The sequence below is a fragment of the Sesamum indicum genome, linkage group LG1 (genome assembly GCF_000512975.1).
Source record: "Sesamum indicum cultivar Zhongzhi No. 13 linkage group LG1, S_indicum_v1.0, whole genome shotgun sequence".
NCBI classification, from domain to species: domain Eukaryota; kingdom Viridiplantae; phylum Streptophyta; class Magnoliopsida; order Lamiales; family Pedaliaceae; genus Sesamum; species Sesamum indicum.
In genome coordinates, this window is record NC_026145.1 from 12620320 (window position 1) to 12631734 (window position 11415).

At 37.3% G+C, this 11415-nt stretch overlaps 3 protein-coding genes across 3 annotated transcripts in view; 1 reads left to right on the plus strand and 2 right to left on the minus strand.

The window, feature by feature from the left end:
- LOC105165167 (probable WRKY transcription factor 40) lies at positions 676-2714 on the plus strand. The gene is made up of 5 exons (XM_011084080.2): positions 676-882; positions 971-1030; positions 1154-1492; positions 1591-1707; positions 1958-2714. Exons 1-5 carry the CDS (start codon positions 799-801, stop codon positions 2306-2308), a joined length of 951 nt encoding a protein of 316 aa, XP_011082382.1. The 5' UTR covers positions 676-798; the 3' UTR covers positions 2309-2714.
- Positions 2677-7757, minus strand: LOC105165174. The gene is made up of 6 exons (XM_011084093.2): positions 6858-7757; positions 4741-4798; positions 4539-4622; positions 4277-4418; positions 3362-3726; positions 2677-3227 (listed from the first exon to the last, which is right to left on the minus strand). The coding sequence occupies exons 1-6, from the start codon at positions 7390-7392 to the stop codon at positions 3209-3211; spliced, it is 1203 nt and encodes a 400-aa protein (XP_011082395.2). The 5' UTR covers positions 7393-7757; the 3' UTR covers positions 2677-3208.
- Positions 9239-11415, minus strand: part of LOC105166825 (phosphatidyl-N-methylethanolamine N-methyltransferase) — a 2731-nt gene continuing 554 nt past the window's right edge. The window contains exons 2-3 of the mRNA XM_020694871.1: positions 11403-11407; positions 9239-9635 (exon numbers count right to left, since the gene is read on the minus strand). Coding sequence (XP_020550530.1) covers positions 9386-9635; positions 11403-11407 — 255 coding nt within the window. The 3' untranslated portion in view covers positions 9239-9385. The remainder of the gene's footprint in view (positions 9636-11402; positions 11408-11415) is intronic.

The following is an 11415-nucleotide window of genomic DNA, read 5'->3' on the forward strand; positions in this document are numbered from 1 at the left end:
GTAATACTCCACCATATAATATTACACACTATATAATTATTAGTATTGGGTTGTAATGAAAAAGACATGAAGAAGAGAGAATGGTCAAACGTAGGGAGTTCAAATATATATAGAAGAATGACGCAAGAGAAGGTACGTTCTCTTCTTCTTCCCAAAAGCCAAAGGTGGGCGTGACTTTGACCTAATTCTCAAGAGAATTTCAATCCCCCAACTTCTCCAAAGTCTCCACCTCCCTTTTCTTTCTTATTATTATTCTACTTCTTTTCTTTGTTTTTTAACCAAAAAAAAAAAGAATAAATAATTAATTAATCCCCTAAATCTTTCTATTAGTATTTTTTCATTAAATATACATATTTTACTCTAAAAATAGTAGAGTATTAATTAATAGTTTATGAAAACAATTAATGAGACATATTTTCTAATAAACCGACCAAGGTTTTACTTTTCTTGCCAACGCCCACCAATACCATGCTGTCTGTCTCCAATATTTTTATTTTATGTATTTATAGAAAATAGTGTCCAGAAGCAGATCATTCCAATTTACAGCTCCGAGGGCCATTATTTTATCTCCTCCACTCCCATCTTCCTCCTTACCTTCCTACAACTTGTGGTCCCTCTCTCTCTCTCTCCTCTCCTCTCTTCTCTCCACACAGACACATATATATATATACACATAATTGATGTATCTTATCTTCATTTAGTAGTGCAAGCTGCAAGAACATCGTGCACATTGGAAAACACAGGTGAAGAAGAAGAACCTTGAAGAGATTGTTTAGATTGCAAGAAGTAGAAGTCATCATGGAATTCACTAGTCTGCTGAATACTACTTCACTTGATCTTAATGTCAAACCTCTCAGATTTCTCGACGATGCTCCTTCACCGGTACGTTTACTCATCCATCTTTTCTATAGCCCAATGCGCAATTTCACTGGATGAAGCGTCTCATAAGTCTTCAAACTTTTGGTTTCAGAAACAAGAATTGGAGAGCACTTCCATTGAGTTGGGCAGACATGTGACTATGAGACAAGAGGTTAACAATTGTTCCGTCATTCTTTCACACACAACACACACTAGAGTTTCTTGACGTCAGTGTGGGAGTGTATATATATGTGTCTGTGTGTGTGACGGTTTTTTTTCTGTAATTTTCCCTCAGAGAAGTGCTTTGATAGAGGAGCTGAATAGGGTGAGTGCTGAGAACAAGAAGCTGACAGAACTGCTAACGGTGATGTGTGAGAACTACACTGAACTGAGAAACCAATTAATGGAGCAAACAAGCAAGAATCTTGGAGTAGTGGATAACATTAACACAGCAGCATCAAGTAAGAGGAAAGCTGAAAGTAGCATCAACAACAACAACAACAGGACGACAAACATTGGCCCTTCAGAGAGCAGCTCTAGTGATGAAGATTCGTCCAAGAAACCAAGGGAAGAGCACATCAAGGCAAAGATTTCAAGGGTTTACGTTAGGACGGAAGCATCCGATACAAGCCTTGTGAGTCCAGAATTAATTGAACTTAGTACTACTACTATAAGGAAGTTGATTGGTTTTTTCTTGTACTGAAAGACTGTGTCGTGTCCAAATTGTTACAGATAGTTAAGGATGGCTATCAATGGAGGAAATATGGGCAGAAGGTTACCAGAGACAACCCTTGTCCAAGAGCTTACTTCAAATGCTCCTTTGCTCCTACCTGTCCTGTCAAGAAGAAGGTTAGAATTTCAAGCTTCAGTTATCAGTTACTGTCCAAGAAACACTTAAAACCAGAACCCAAATTCTAGTCAATAACATAAAATGTTAGAAGTAATTATATGTCCGAAAATGGGGTCTGAGTATACTTGATCATAAACTGCAGAATCAAGAAAACTTCTTGTAGCGGAAATATAATAAAGAAAACAGAATATTAGTGAATTGAGTTGTCTCTTCCTAGTTCTCAAACAAATTTCTCGATTCCTGTTTCAGGTTCAAAGAAGTGTAGAAGATCAATCAATTGTGGTTGCAACTTATGAAGGGGAACACAACCATCCTCACCCCACAAAACCGGAGACGACATCAGGATCCAACAGGAGCTTGACTCTAGGCACTGTGCCATGCTCCACGTCTATCAGCTCATCTGGGCCAACGATAACTCTTGATCTCACAAAACCAAAGCCAAGTCATGATGAAATGACGAGTTTAAGAGACAAAATTGATGCACCAGAAATACCGAAGTATCTTGTGGAGCAGATGGCTTCTATCTTAACCAAAGATCCCAATTTCAAAGCAGCCTTCGCAGCTGCTATTTCTGGAAAGTTTTTGCAACAAAGTAATTAGTCAGAAAAATGGCAGTTATGTATGTTTGGAGCTTCATCAGTGATTGGGAGCTTCAAGTGAAGCAGACGGTGCAAGTTCAAGTCACTCTGGATTGGTATTCTTAGCAAGAATGAAAAGAAGTGGGAACAAATTTTGTCTTTGTGCCTGAACGCAAACTGCGGATATCAAGCTTGTGGAATTGTATGTCTGGCCTAATTCAGACAATCAAGGGAACAAGGAAATTGAAAGTTTGTAATTGATGTGAGAGGCGTAAGCCTAGCTGTATCAACAACAATCAAGTGAATCCAGAGGGAAAAAGAAATAGTTGGAAAGAGTAGTATAGGGAAACTCCATCGCAATTGGTCTAGCATAGATTTTTCACTTGTGAATTCGGTTTATGATTTAAAAGAAAGTTGATTAAGCCAAAGATTCCACATGGAAGTGTGCCAAATCTTCAGCTAATTCAGTTGTTTATTATGTGTCAAACAGTCATACAATATTGTTTAAACTAGTGGATATACAAGAACATGTACGGAAATCTTGGGGAATAACGAAAACAAATGGGCAATACAGAGCGCAGGGGAACGCACAAAAAGTTGCAACAATTTAAGGTAGTCCGAGAATGTGAAAAGCATTGAGGGTGTAAGTCCGTGCATCTTTGCCTTAAAAAATGATACTATTTCCGAAACCTCTACTTTCTTGGCTTTCAAAGATTACGAGACGATCAAGACCTCCAATTAACAGAAGATGAGCATGCTTGCTATACGCATGCAGAAAACTAATGAGATCTGCTAACTAAAAGGATATAGTCCGAAATGCTCCTTCTCTCTCTCCTCTCTCTGTCTGTCTGTAATATGGTAAACAGATTGAAGCAAGAATCACGAGTGATTGATCCTCATAAATAAGATTATCCTCTACATCTCAAGCGCTATGATGCAATCTACAAGAAAAGAACAAAATAATTTATAAAGATTTGTACATAGAACTTATGTCAGCAATAAGCCGATCCAAACTACCCCTTCACATAATAGATTACAGATCATCAAAGTTAATGCCCAAAGAAGTACTTACTACCTGGACAAGTTCAAATCATCAATATCTCTAACTAACTCCAACTCTCTGAGATCTTCGGGTGGATTCTCTTCATTATTGGACGTAATGCCCTCATTCTTATCCCTCAAGTCACCCGCAGCTATACAATCCTGGTATCTGAAACAATTGATGAGATGGTCATTTGTAATTCCAGCCACTTGCATAAATGAGTAGACAACTGTTGGACCAACTCCTCGAAGTCCCCTTCTAACAAGGTCTTTGCTTATGGTGTCTGCTTTTGATGTCTTGATTGGAACTTGCCGAGGATAGCGGAAATTACCAACTATAGGCTTGTAGTTAACAAAACCCCAAATGTATTTGTCAAAAGACCCAACCTCATCTATTATCTGCACAAGTAAAGCAGACGAATATCAGATGAATGATTAAATATTTATGGAATCATCTATGTTTACAACTCTTGATTTTTCTTACTATCTTTGTATTCCTAGATAAAGATAACTTAACCATGTGGTCGAGTTACCAGTTGAATATGACCCAAAATTTACTCTTAATTAGAGCTAGAATGCTAGATGATAAATCTTTTCTGAATGTCTCCGTACCTAATGATTTAAATTTTCATTCCAAGTGCGCAGTGTGCTAATGAAATTGCTAGAAGCATTCATCTTTGAGGAAGCACTCCCAACACTTTATTTGAGACATCAGTAATCAGAGATTAAAAATTCGTAAACACAGCAACTTGAAATTAGCTTGGCCATATCCACTTATATTAACTTCCGTTCAAATGGAAAGTGGCTGCACAAGCCTTCTTTAAGAAAAGGGTACAAGTAGTAGTGAAGAAAGTCGCGTATTTCAGCAAACTATGCATAGTGCAAATGCAACTAATTATTTACCTATAAGGGATGCAAAATTCAATAAAATAAGGAACTCATTGCATACCTTACAGATTTGACGTGCATTTTCAATAATTGCTCGCAGCTTTAGTTCAGAGAGAAGAGAGCTTGCAGGACTCCCTTGTGTAGCAATTTTCTTGTCATTTAATTTTGAGACAGCAATTGGATCAAAGTCCAGAAAAACATCTCTGCATTCCAACACATGCAGAAACAATCAGCGTCCAGGAAAAGCTTGTGAATAGTATGAAATTCTCGTGAATCGTGATAGTTTAAAAGCTACACACAATACAAGAGCAATGCTAAGATACCTGAATATAGGCCTTTTGCTAAGAATGACAGGCCATGTTAGTTCAGCCAACGCAGTAGAAAAGCTAAGCAGCTCGAAAAGTTTCCTGCAAATTGTCAGAAGCATAGAAATGAACACTGAGGAAATCATAAAATAGATATCAACTACTATTAAACCAAAAGCAGTATAAGTAAACCGAGCAGGACAAAATACATATTACATACTTGTCATCATGGACAGGAAGTCCCCATTCTTCATCATGGAAAGCGGCATATGATGGGTCTTTTGGAAATGAAAAAACAATTAGTAGATGGAATTACAAATGCAGTTGCATATGCATTTAGAGAAGTCATATGCACAAAAAATGGACTGCTAATCACCAACATATATTACGGAAGATATTAGAATTAGATGTAAAGCACAGTTTAATATCAAATGGTGAAACTGTTTTCATTCAATATGACTGAGTTCACACACCATCTGTGGTTTGCAGCATCAGAGAAATACTCAAGAATGGTGACATCATACAGCATGGGAAGGTGGAAGGTGGCTAGGAAGCATTCTGCTGCCCCATTGCAGTTACACTCACTCACTCAAACACCTATAGCTCATGGTAGGAAAAAACTCTTTCTCTATTACATCCATCAAAGACAATTATGAAGGACAAGTACATAAATTAATTGAAATACTGTGGACAGAATTCTCTCTAGTACTTGGAAGGATATCATACTCAAAAGGATGAGAACAGAAAAACTACATTAATATTTGATTTGGCTTCAGTACTGCGCCATTTATGACTTCTGCGACCAGCCATCCATCTAAAACTCAAAGTTAGCAACAACTAATTTTAATATTATTTCCAAGTACTGGAAAAGTTACTCGATCTCCTTAGAGTTAACAGAGAAAACAGAAATTTACACAACTGAATAAGATAAAAAACCAGAAAACATTCTCAAAACATGCAAACGTAGAGCACAAGACCAAAGTGCCTGACATGCTGTGGTTAAAAGCCAAGGTTTTCCTGATCCTGACTTGTTTTGTGTTGAAAGCCAATAAGGAGGTCTTAGATAGTTACCAAGTGGCACAAGATTATGGAGGGGCTACTGACTTCCCGATTTTCATGAAAACATCAGAATCCTATAGCTTTTCTAGTCTCAATATATGTAAGTTAGCAATTAGTATGGATATTGGTTTATAGGTGTATCCTTTATCTTACTTTTTTGGTCCTCCTTTGCATGGTAGAGGCATCAAGAAAACATATAATTTGGAGATCCAGAATGACAGGTGCCCATGTAAAAGGGAAGTCATAAATTTTGGGGGGCTAACTAATCTAAATATTGAAGGTTGAAATGTTTATAAGGCATCTTCTTCATGAACCTGGGAACTGTTTTAATCCCCTTGTTCATATTTGGAATCTTTTTGTCACTTTCAGATCACATTCAGTCAGTAACATCTGCCACTAGCTTGGAATGTTGGTTGGACCTGCATCATTGGTGCATTGACAAACATACACTTACTAAGCATTTCATGTATGTAACAGGAACTACTGGTCCATGAAGAGATCCTCATCCACATAGAAACCTACTAGACAACATCATGCTCATTGAAACCCTGACTTTCAGATCTCAAAAGAGAAACAATCTTATTCATATATATGCTGTGCTTTTTTTGATGTTGATCCATTCAGAAAGACAGGATTCCTAGAAAAGCAGAAGAACACAATATTCTAAAGTAGCGTGTCTCACCAACCTCATTCTCCTCTCTCAATAATTAATGCTGTCAGTTTTCTAATAACTAATAGGTATTAAAGAATCCCTATGAGGAACGTAGAAATTGCTTGTTTTTTAAAGTAAAATAAATCCATTTCACATATTGTCTTGAATGGACAAACAACCACATCTTCTGTAGACTAATTAATTGGCCAGCTGAGGAAACACATAACAAGAAAGATTTTTGCTAAACTATAGTTGCTTCTATATTTCTTGACCCAGAAAACTGCAGAATATACACCAAATTATTATCATAGGACAGATTCACCAGTGACTTGCTCGTCTACGATCTAGATCACAGCATATCAAGAAATGTCACTACCTAACACTTTAAAAACAGATGATAAACAGTGAATTCCAGCAACAAAATGCCAAAGCAGAGCCAATTGATTTACTAATCCAGATCACAAACAGCATCAATAAATTCCAGATTATCCTACCATTATGAACCAAACACATCTGTGACATACATTGGATATCCACTGAAGACCTTCATGCTAAACACCTAAAATTGATCATCCAATAGATCATAAATTTTCTCTACCATTCCAAGAAGCACGTTAAAGACATACCAGTATTGGAAGTCACCCAAGCACACCTTTTCTTAACCAAAGAACCATCGCACTCTATACCCTCACTCTCACCCCCAACACTTTTCCCATTTCCCGCCATTTTCTCAATTCTCTCGCCTTTCGGGCTAAATTGCTGTTTCTTCTTTAGAGGTGGAGTAGAAGTCCCAGTCCGCCGGCCGATCCTCCCTGTTGATGCCCTACTGTGCGAAGAATCCGTCGAAGCATCTGAAGAACACGAAGCATTCAGCGACAAATTCGGCTGCCGCTGCCTCAGAATCGAGGCTGCACTGCTTGCATTCCTCCTAAAACCCACCGGAGACGGGATTTTCTCCGTCGTAATTTCCGGCGAATGCAACGTCGCCGGGGGCTTCTTCCCCTTGTCCGCCTCGGGGGACTGTCGTGTCTTTTCACTCTTCGGCTTCAGAATCGGCTTCCTCAATTCCACGGATCTGGCCTTATTTCCCGTAGGTCCCAGCACAGGTCTATCCTCCGGTTCGGCGAAGTTCATCGATTGCACCATCGGCGGTCCAGACATTATCACAACTAGTGTTAGGGTTTCCCGACGCTCCACAAGCCAGCAAAAATTTCAAAATGAACATTGCGTAAAGTAAATTAGGGCTTTTCGAGTGAGGTCCGGGAAGTGCATTGTGGTATGCTGGGTACCAAGAGTAGGAAAATCAGTACCCCAGAGAGCGAACCGCGAACAGCATTAGCATTCAGAGAACTACAACGTAGAGTAACGGCGGATGGGAGTGGCCGCGCAGCCCCTGCCGACTAGAACAACAGTTGCAGCAGTTGATCAACGGCGGCCAATTATGGATGTTTCTAGAGAGAGAGAAAAGCGAGGGAGAGAGAGAGAAGTAGGTAAGTGAAGTTCATTTGTGTAGAAAGAGTGAGCTGAAGAGTAACCATTAAATGCCTGCCACCTCAGGGAAGGCAACCTATTACTATTTTTCTTTTTATTTAATTTCTTTATTATATCTTCAATTTTTATAAAAGATAATTGCATAAAATCATCCAGTGTTTTCGTTTATCTCCAAAGAACTACCCACTATTTTGTAAATAATCTAAAAGCCCCCTCTATTTTTAAAAATTAAGCTCACATCCCTTAAACTTTTTTTGATTTTTCCATTTTGTCCTTTTGATTGAATAATATGAAATCGTCTATTGACTTTTCAGATTTACCTTTTTATTGAGGGAGAAAACGAGAGACCATTCTTCTAGGGTTTTCAAATTGTGCTAGGTTGTAGAATTTTTATGAAAATCAACAAAAGTTGGTATGGTCATCTAGTTTATTGACAAAAACAAGGATGAAAGATGAAGATTTTGTACCATTTATGGCCTGAACAACATTCAAGGTAATTTGGTTTATAGTTTTCTTTGTCTAATCTTATCTCTTTCTTTGTTAGATGATAGAACTGATTTTGTTTGTTTTATTTTTCTTTGGAGGCAAAGATTGTTCCCAAGTTTTGGGGGCTGAGGAAGCACTGGAAAAAGGTGTGTATTTTGGTTGTATTGTTAAATGTTTCTCCCTACACTCCTTTAACTGTTTTTTGTGTTTTGTTTTCCAAATAGCAATCCTAAATTTTCAATAAAACTGCATTGCACTTTTTATTTGGTTTTGAGTTATAACTAAAAATCGTAAAAAAATCGCAACGTTTCGTTAAATATATAATTATTCTATAAAAGGACTATTGAATTTATATATAGGTATATATATTGATATTTTAATTTTAGCACCACATGAGCTAATTTAAATTATTTAAAATCAACTCAGTCTATCTAACTTTATTGTATTTTTAAACCCATTCATGTATCTATACATAAATACGTAAATATATAGTGTCATATTTTCAAGAATTTTCATTCCCTAATTTCATTATCGAATATAATCTCATTTATTGTTTAATATTATCAATTTGTCCTTATAAAATAAAGTGTGAAATATATTTTTGTTGTCGTTATTTTATTTTTTCTATGGCATTAGTTATTTTATTTTTTGCAATTTTTGAAGTTGCTAAAAAGTGGTTTTGTGTCAAACAATCCGCATCCATTTACTAAATATAATGCCCTGAATGTTTAATTCGTTTGAGTGTTAATTCAAATCAATCATTTTCTAACTTTTAATCGTATCATTTACCCTACAAGTCTACAACAAATTCTCATATTGCTTTAATTACACACGTTTTTATATAATTTCACGATACAAAAATTATGATCGAATTTCATTCCAACTCAGTTTTCACTGCATCTTACAACACAGTCCACAAACCCTCTTTTTTTTTTTCTTCTCCTTTTTCTTTTGGTTACATAAAATTGGGTAGAGCTTCGATCACCACCACAAGTCAAGGCATGATACCAAAATTACATTCAATGACTCATTTCTTGAATCGGCCGACGTTATTGATTATACCAACTAAAAGTACGTTCTAAAGATCGTTCTAACGAAACGAACAAAATTTTGTGGGCATACATGAGAAAGGGACCGAAAGAACTAGGAAAAAGATTGGAATTACCTGATGCTAAACTCAAGAGAGTGGCTTTGCACGAGTCGAGGGGTCTTCCTTTGACTCAACTTTCATCATAAACATGTAGCCAAGAACCCAGAGGATAATGTATAGAAAGGGAACCCAATGAAGACAAGCGAGAAGGCTCATGATGCTTCCAATGTACTGAGGATCACTGATCACTCCAAAGGGAAACTCCGTCACCCATGGAATGTTTTTCCCGAAACGAATGCCATAGTAAGTTCCTGACTCTCCCAGCAGCTGGTAGACCCTGCACCAGAAATTGCGTTTGTCATATTCGGACAAGAACGTGTCCAGACAGTCAAAATGTCATCATGCAAAGTAAAAGATTCTCCCCATTAAGCATCATATCCCTTCTCTGTAAAGATGGTAGTGCATCTATTAGTTTTGAAAGTTCTGTTCTGTGATTATAAGAGGAGGGAGAAGAGATTTATGTTTTCTTCCTACTTCCTTTGAAATATCCAACCACACGAAATTTTGTCTGTGAAGACGTTTGGGTTGCAGAAGTGACATGAAGATGATACTGAAATCCTAAGTGAAAAAAAATGGATAGAAATACAAGGAAGAAGCATATAAGACTGCTTTTGTTGCTCATAGAGTGTAAGAATACTAACACGACAATGAAATTAGACGTCCCTTTCATCCATTTATTATTATTTAGTTCATCATAGTTTCTAAGAAATGATGCTAAGCAAGGACTGCACAATGCCACCAAAAGGAATAGGCTAGACAAATGAAAGTTCAATGGAGGATCATTATCTTCGCTTTTGGCCCCTCATCCATCTCTTAACTAGGGCTGAAAAACGAACCAAGTTACTTGATAGCCTAAGCAAATAAAGCAAACATGACTACTTTTTTTCTTCATTTGATAAGATATGACGCTCGACCTTGGTTAGTTAAAGAAAATGACAAAGTATGTGTGAAAGTGTCAAGCTACTTGAGCCGGATTTATCATGAAAATTCTCTTGAGCTCTATTCAGTTAAAAATCAAACCAAACACAAAGACAAGATAATGGTTCCAAACCAAGCTTGAAAAATACTTTGTTCTGGTTGGATCAATTCGAACATTTACAGCCCTATTTATACCTATCAACATGTTCTAAGTGCTTCACGTTTTCCAGGGAAGAACAACTTTTCCCTAGCATTCATTGATTTTAGCAGGACTCTCTCCACAAACACAGGGTCATTCCAATGGTCCCACAAACATAAGATTAGCTGAAATTTCAATCAGCTCACAGCTAAAATAGAGGGTATTACCAGCTAACATGCACTTTCCTTTATTGCAGAGTCCAACAAGCGTACTATTTTCAGGTCATGTCCATCCATCAATTGTGAGGGAAAAGGGAGATAAGTCCTACATAACCAACGCACCAAAATTAAAGTAACCCCATACAAGATTACACCACCGCTAGTGGTAAAAATGATTAATTATCCACTTGAACACAGAGAGTTCAAACTTTACCAAGATCTCACAGCTTGACACTTTATGCGGATGTAATATAGATTGACGGGTCACCGGCGTTGATCTATTGGAAACTGGACTTACATTCCTCTTGTGTTCCCAATCGCCACTTTATATGGGTGTATTATGGATTGACAATAACTTGCGCTGATCTAGTGGAAACTTGAGTTAACATTCCTAGAATGTTGGTCAGGCTGCTAAGATGATAAGTTGGGCAAATGTTTCTTGGCGATAGAACACTTCATGGTGCTATATTCTCTTAGCTGAGGTAATCAAAACGAGTTTACTTGAACCTAAACTTTTGACTATCACAAGAAATACCTAATACAAGACTATCAAAATCTTCTACTTGCCCAAAAGCAAAACTCACCCAAATGCAGAATCCCTGATCCCAAACCAAACGCATCACCAAAACCAAGAACCAAGGCACCCCAAGAGTTCAAAAAACTTTAAAAGGGTTCTCTCAAGATCCAAAACCCAAGAAAAACACTCCAAACACACCCATATTCCCATAAACACCCACACAAGTAGAGCAACAGAAGTAGTGCTCCAGACCTGAAGTTAAGTT

What these genes read in the sequence shown, in the direction of transcription:
- LOC105165167 (XM_011084080.2), top strand. Translation starts at nt 799, where the DNA reads ATGGAATTCACTAGTCTGCTGAATACTACTTCACTTGATCTTAATGTC. An exon ending in TCGACGATGCTCCTTCACCG is followed by an intron (nt 883 to 970) that starts GTACGTTTACTC and finishes TTTTGGTTTCAG; the next exon opens with AAACAAGAATTGGAGAGCAC. An exon ending in CCTGTCCTGTCAAGAAGAAG is followed by an intron (nt 1,708 to 1,957) that starts GTTAGAATTTCA and finishes TTCCTGTTTCAG; the next exon opens with GTTCAAAGAAGTGTAGAAGA.
- LOC105165174 (XM_011084093.2), bottom strand. Translation starts at nt 7,392, where the DNA reads ATGTCTGGACCGCCGATGGTGCAATCGATGAACTTCGCCGAACCGGAG. An exon ending in CTTCCTGTCCATGATGACAA is followed by an intron (nt 4,623 to 4,740) that starts GTATGTAATATG and finishes GACAATTTGCAG; the next exon opens with GAAACTTTTCGAGCTGCTTA. An exon ending in AGCAAAAGGCCTATATTCAG is followed by an intron (nt 4,419 to 4,538) that starts GTATCTTAGCAT and finishes GTTGGAATGCAG; the next exon opens with AGATGTTTTTCTGGACTTTG.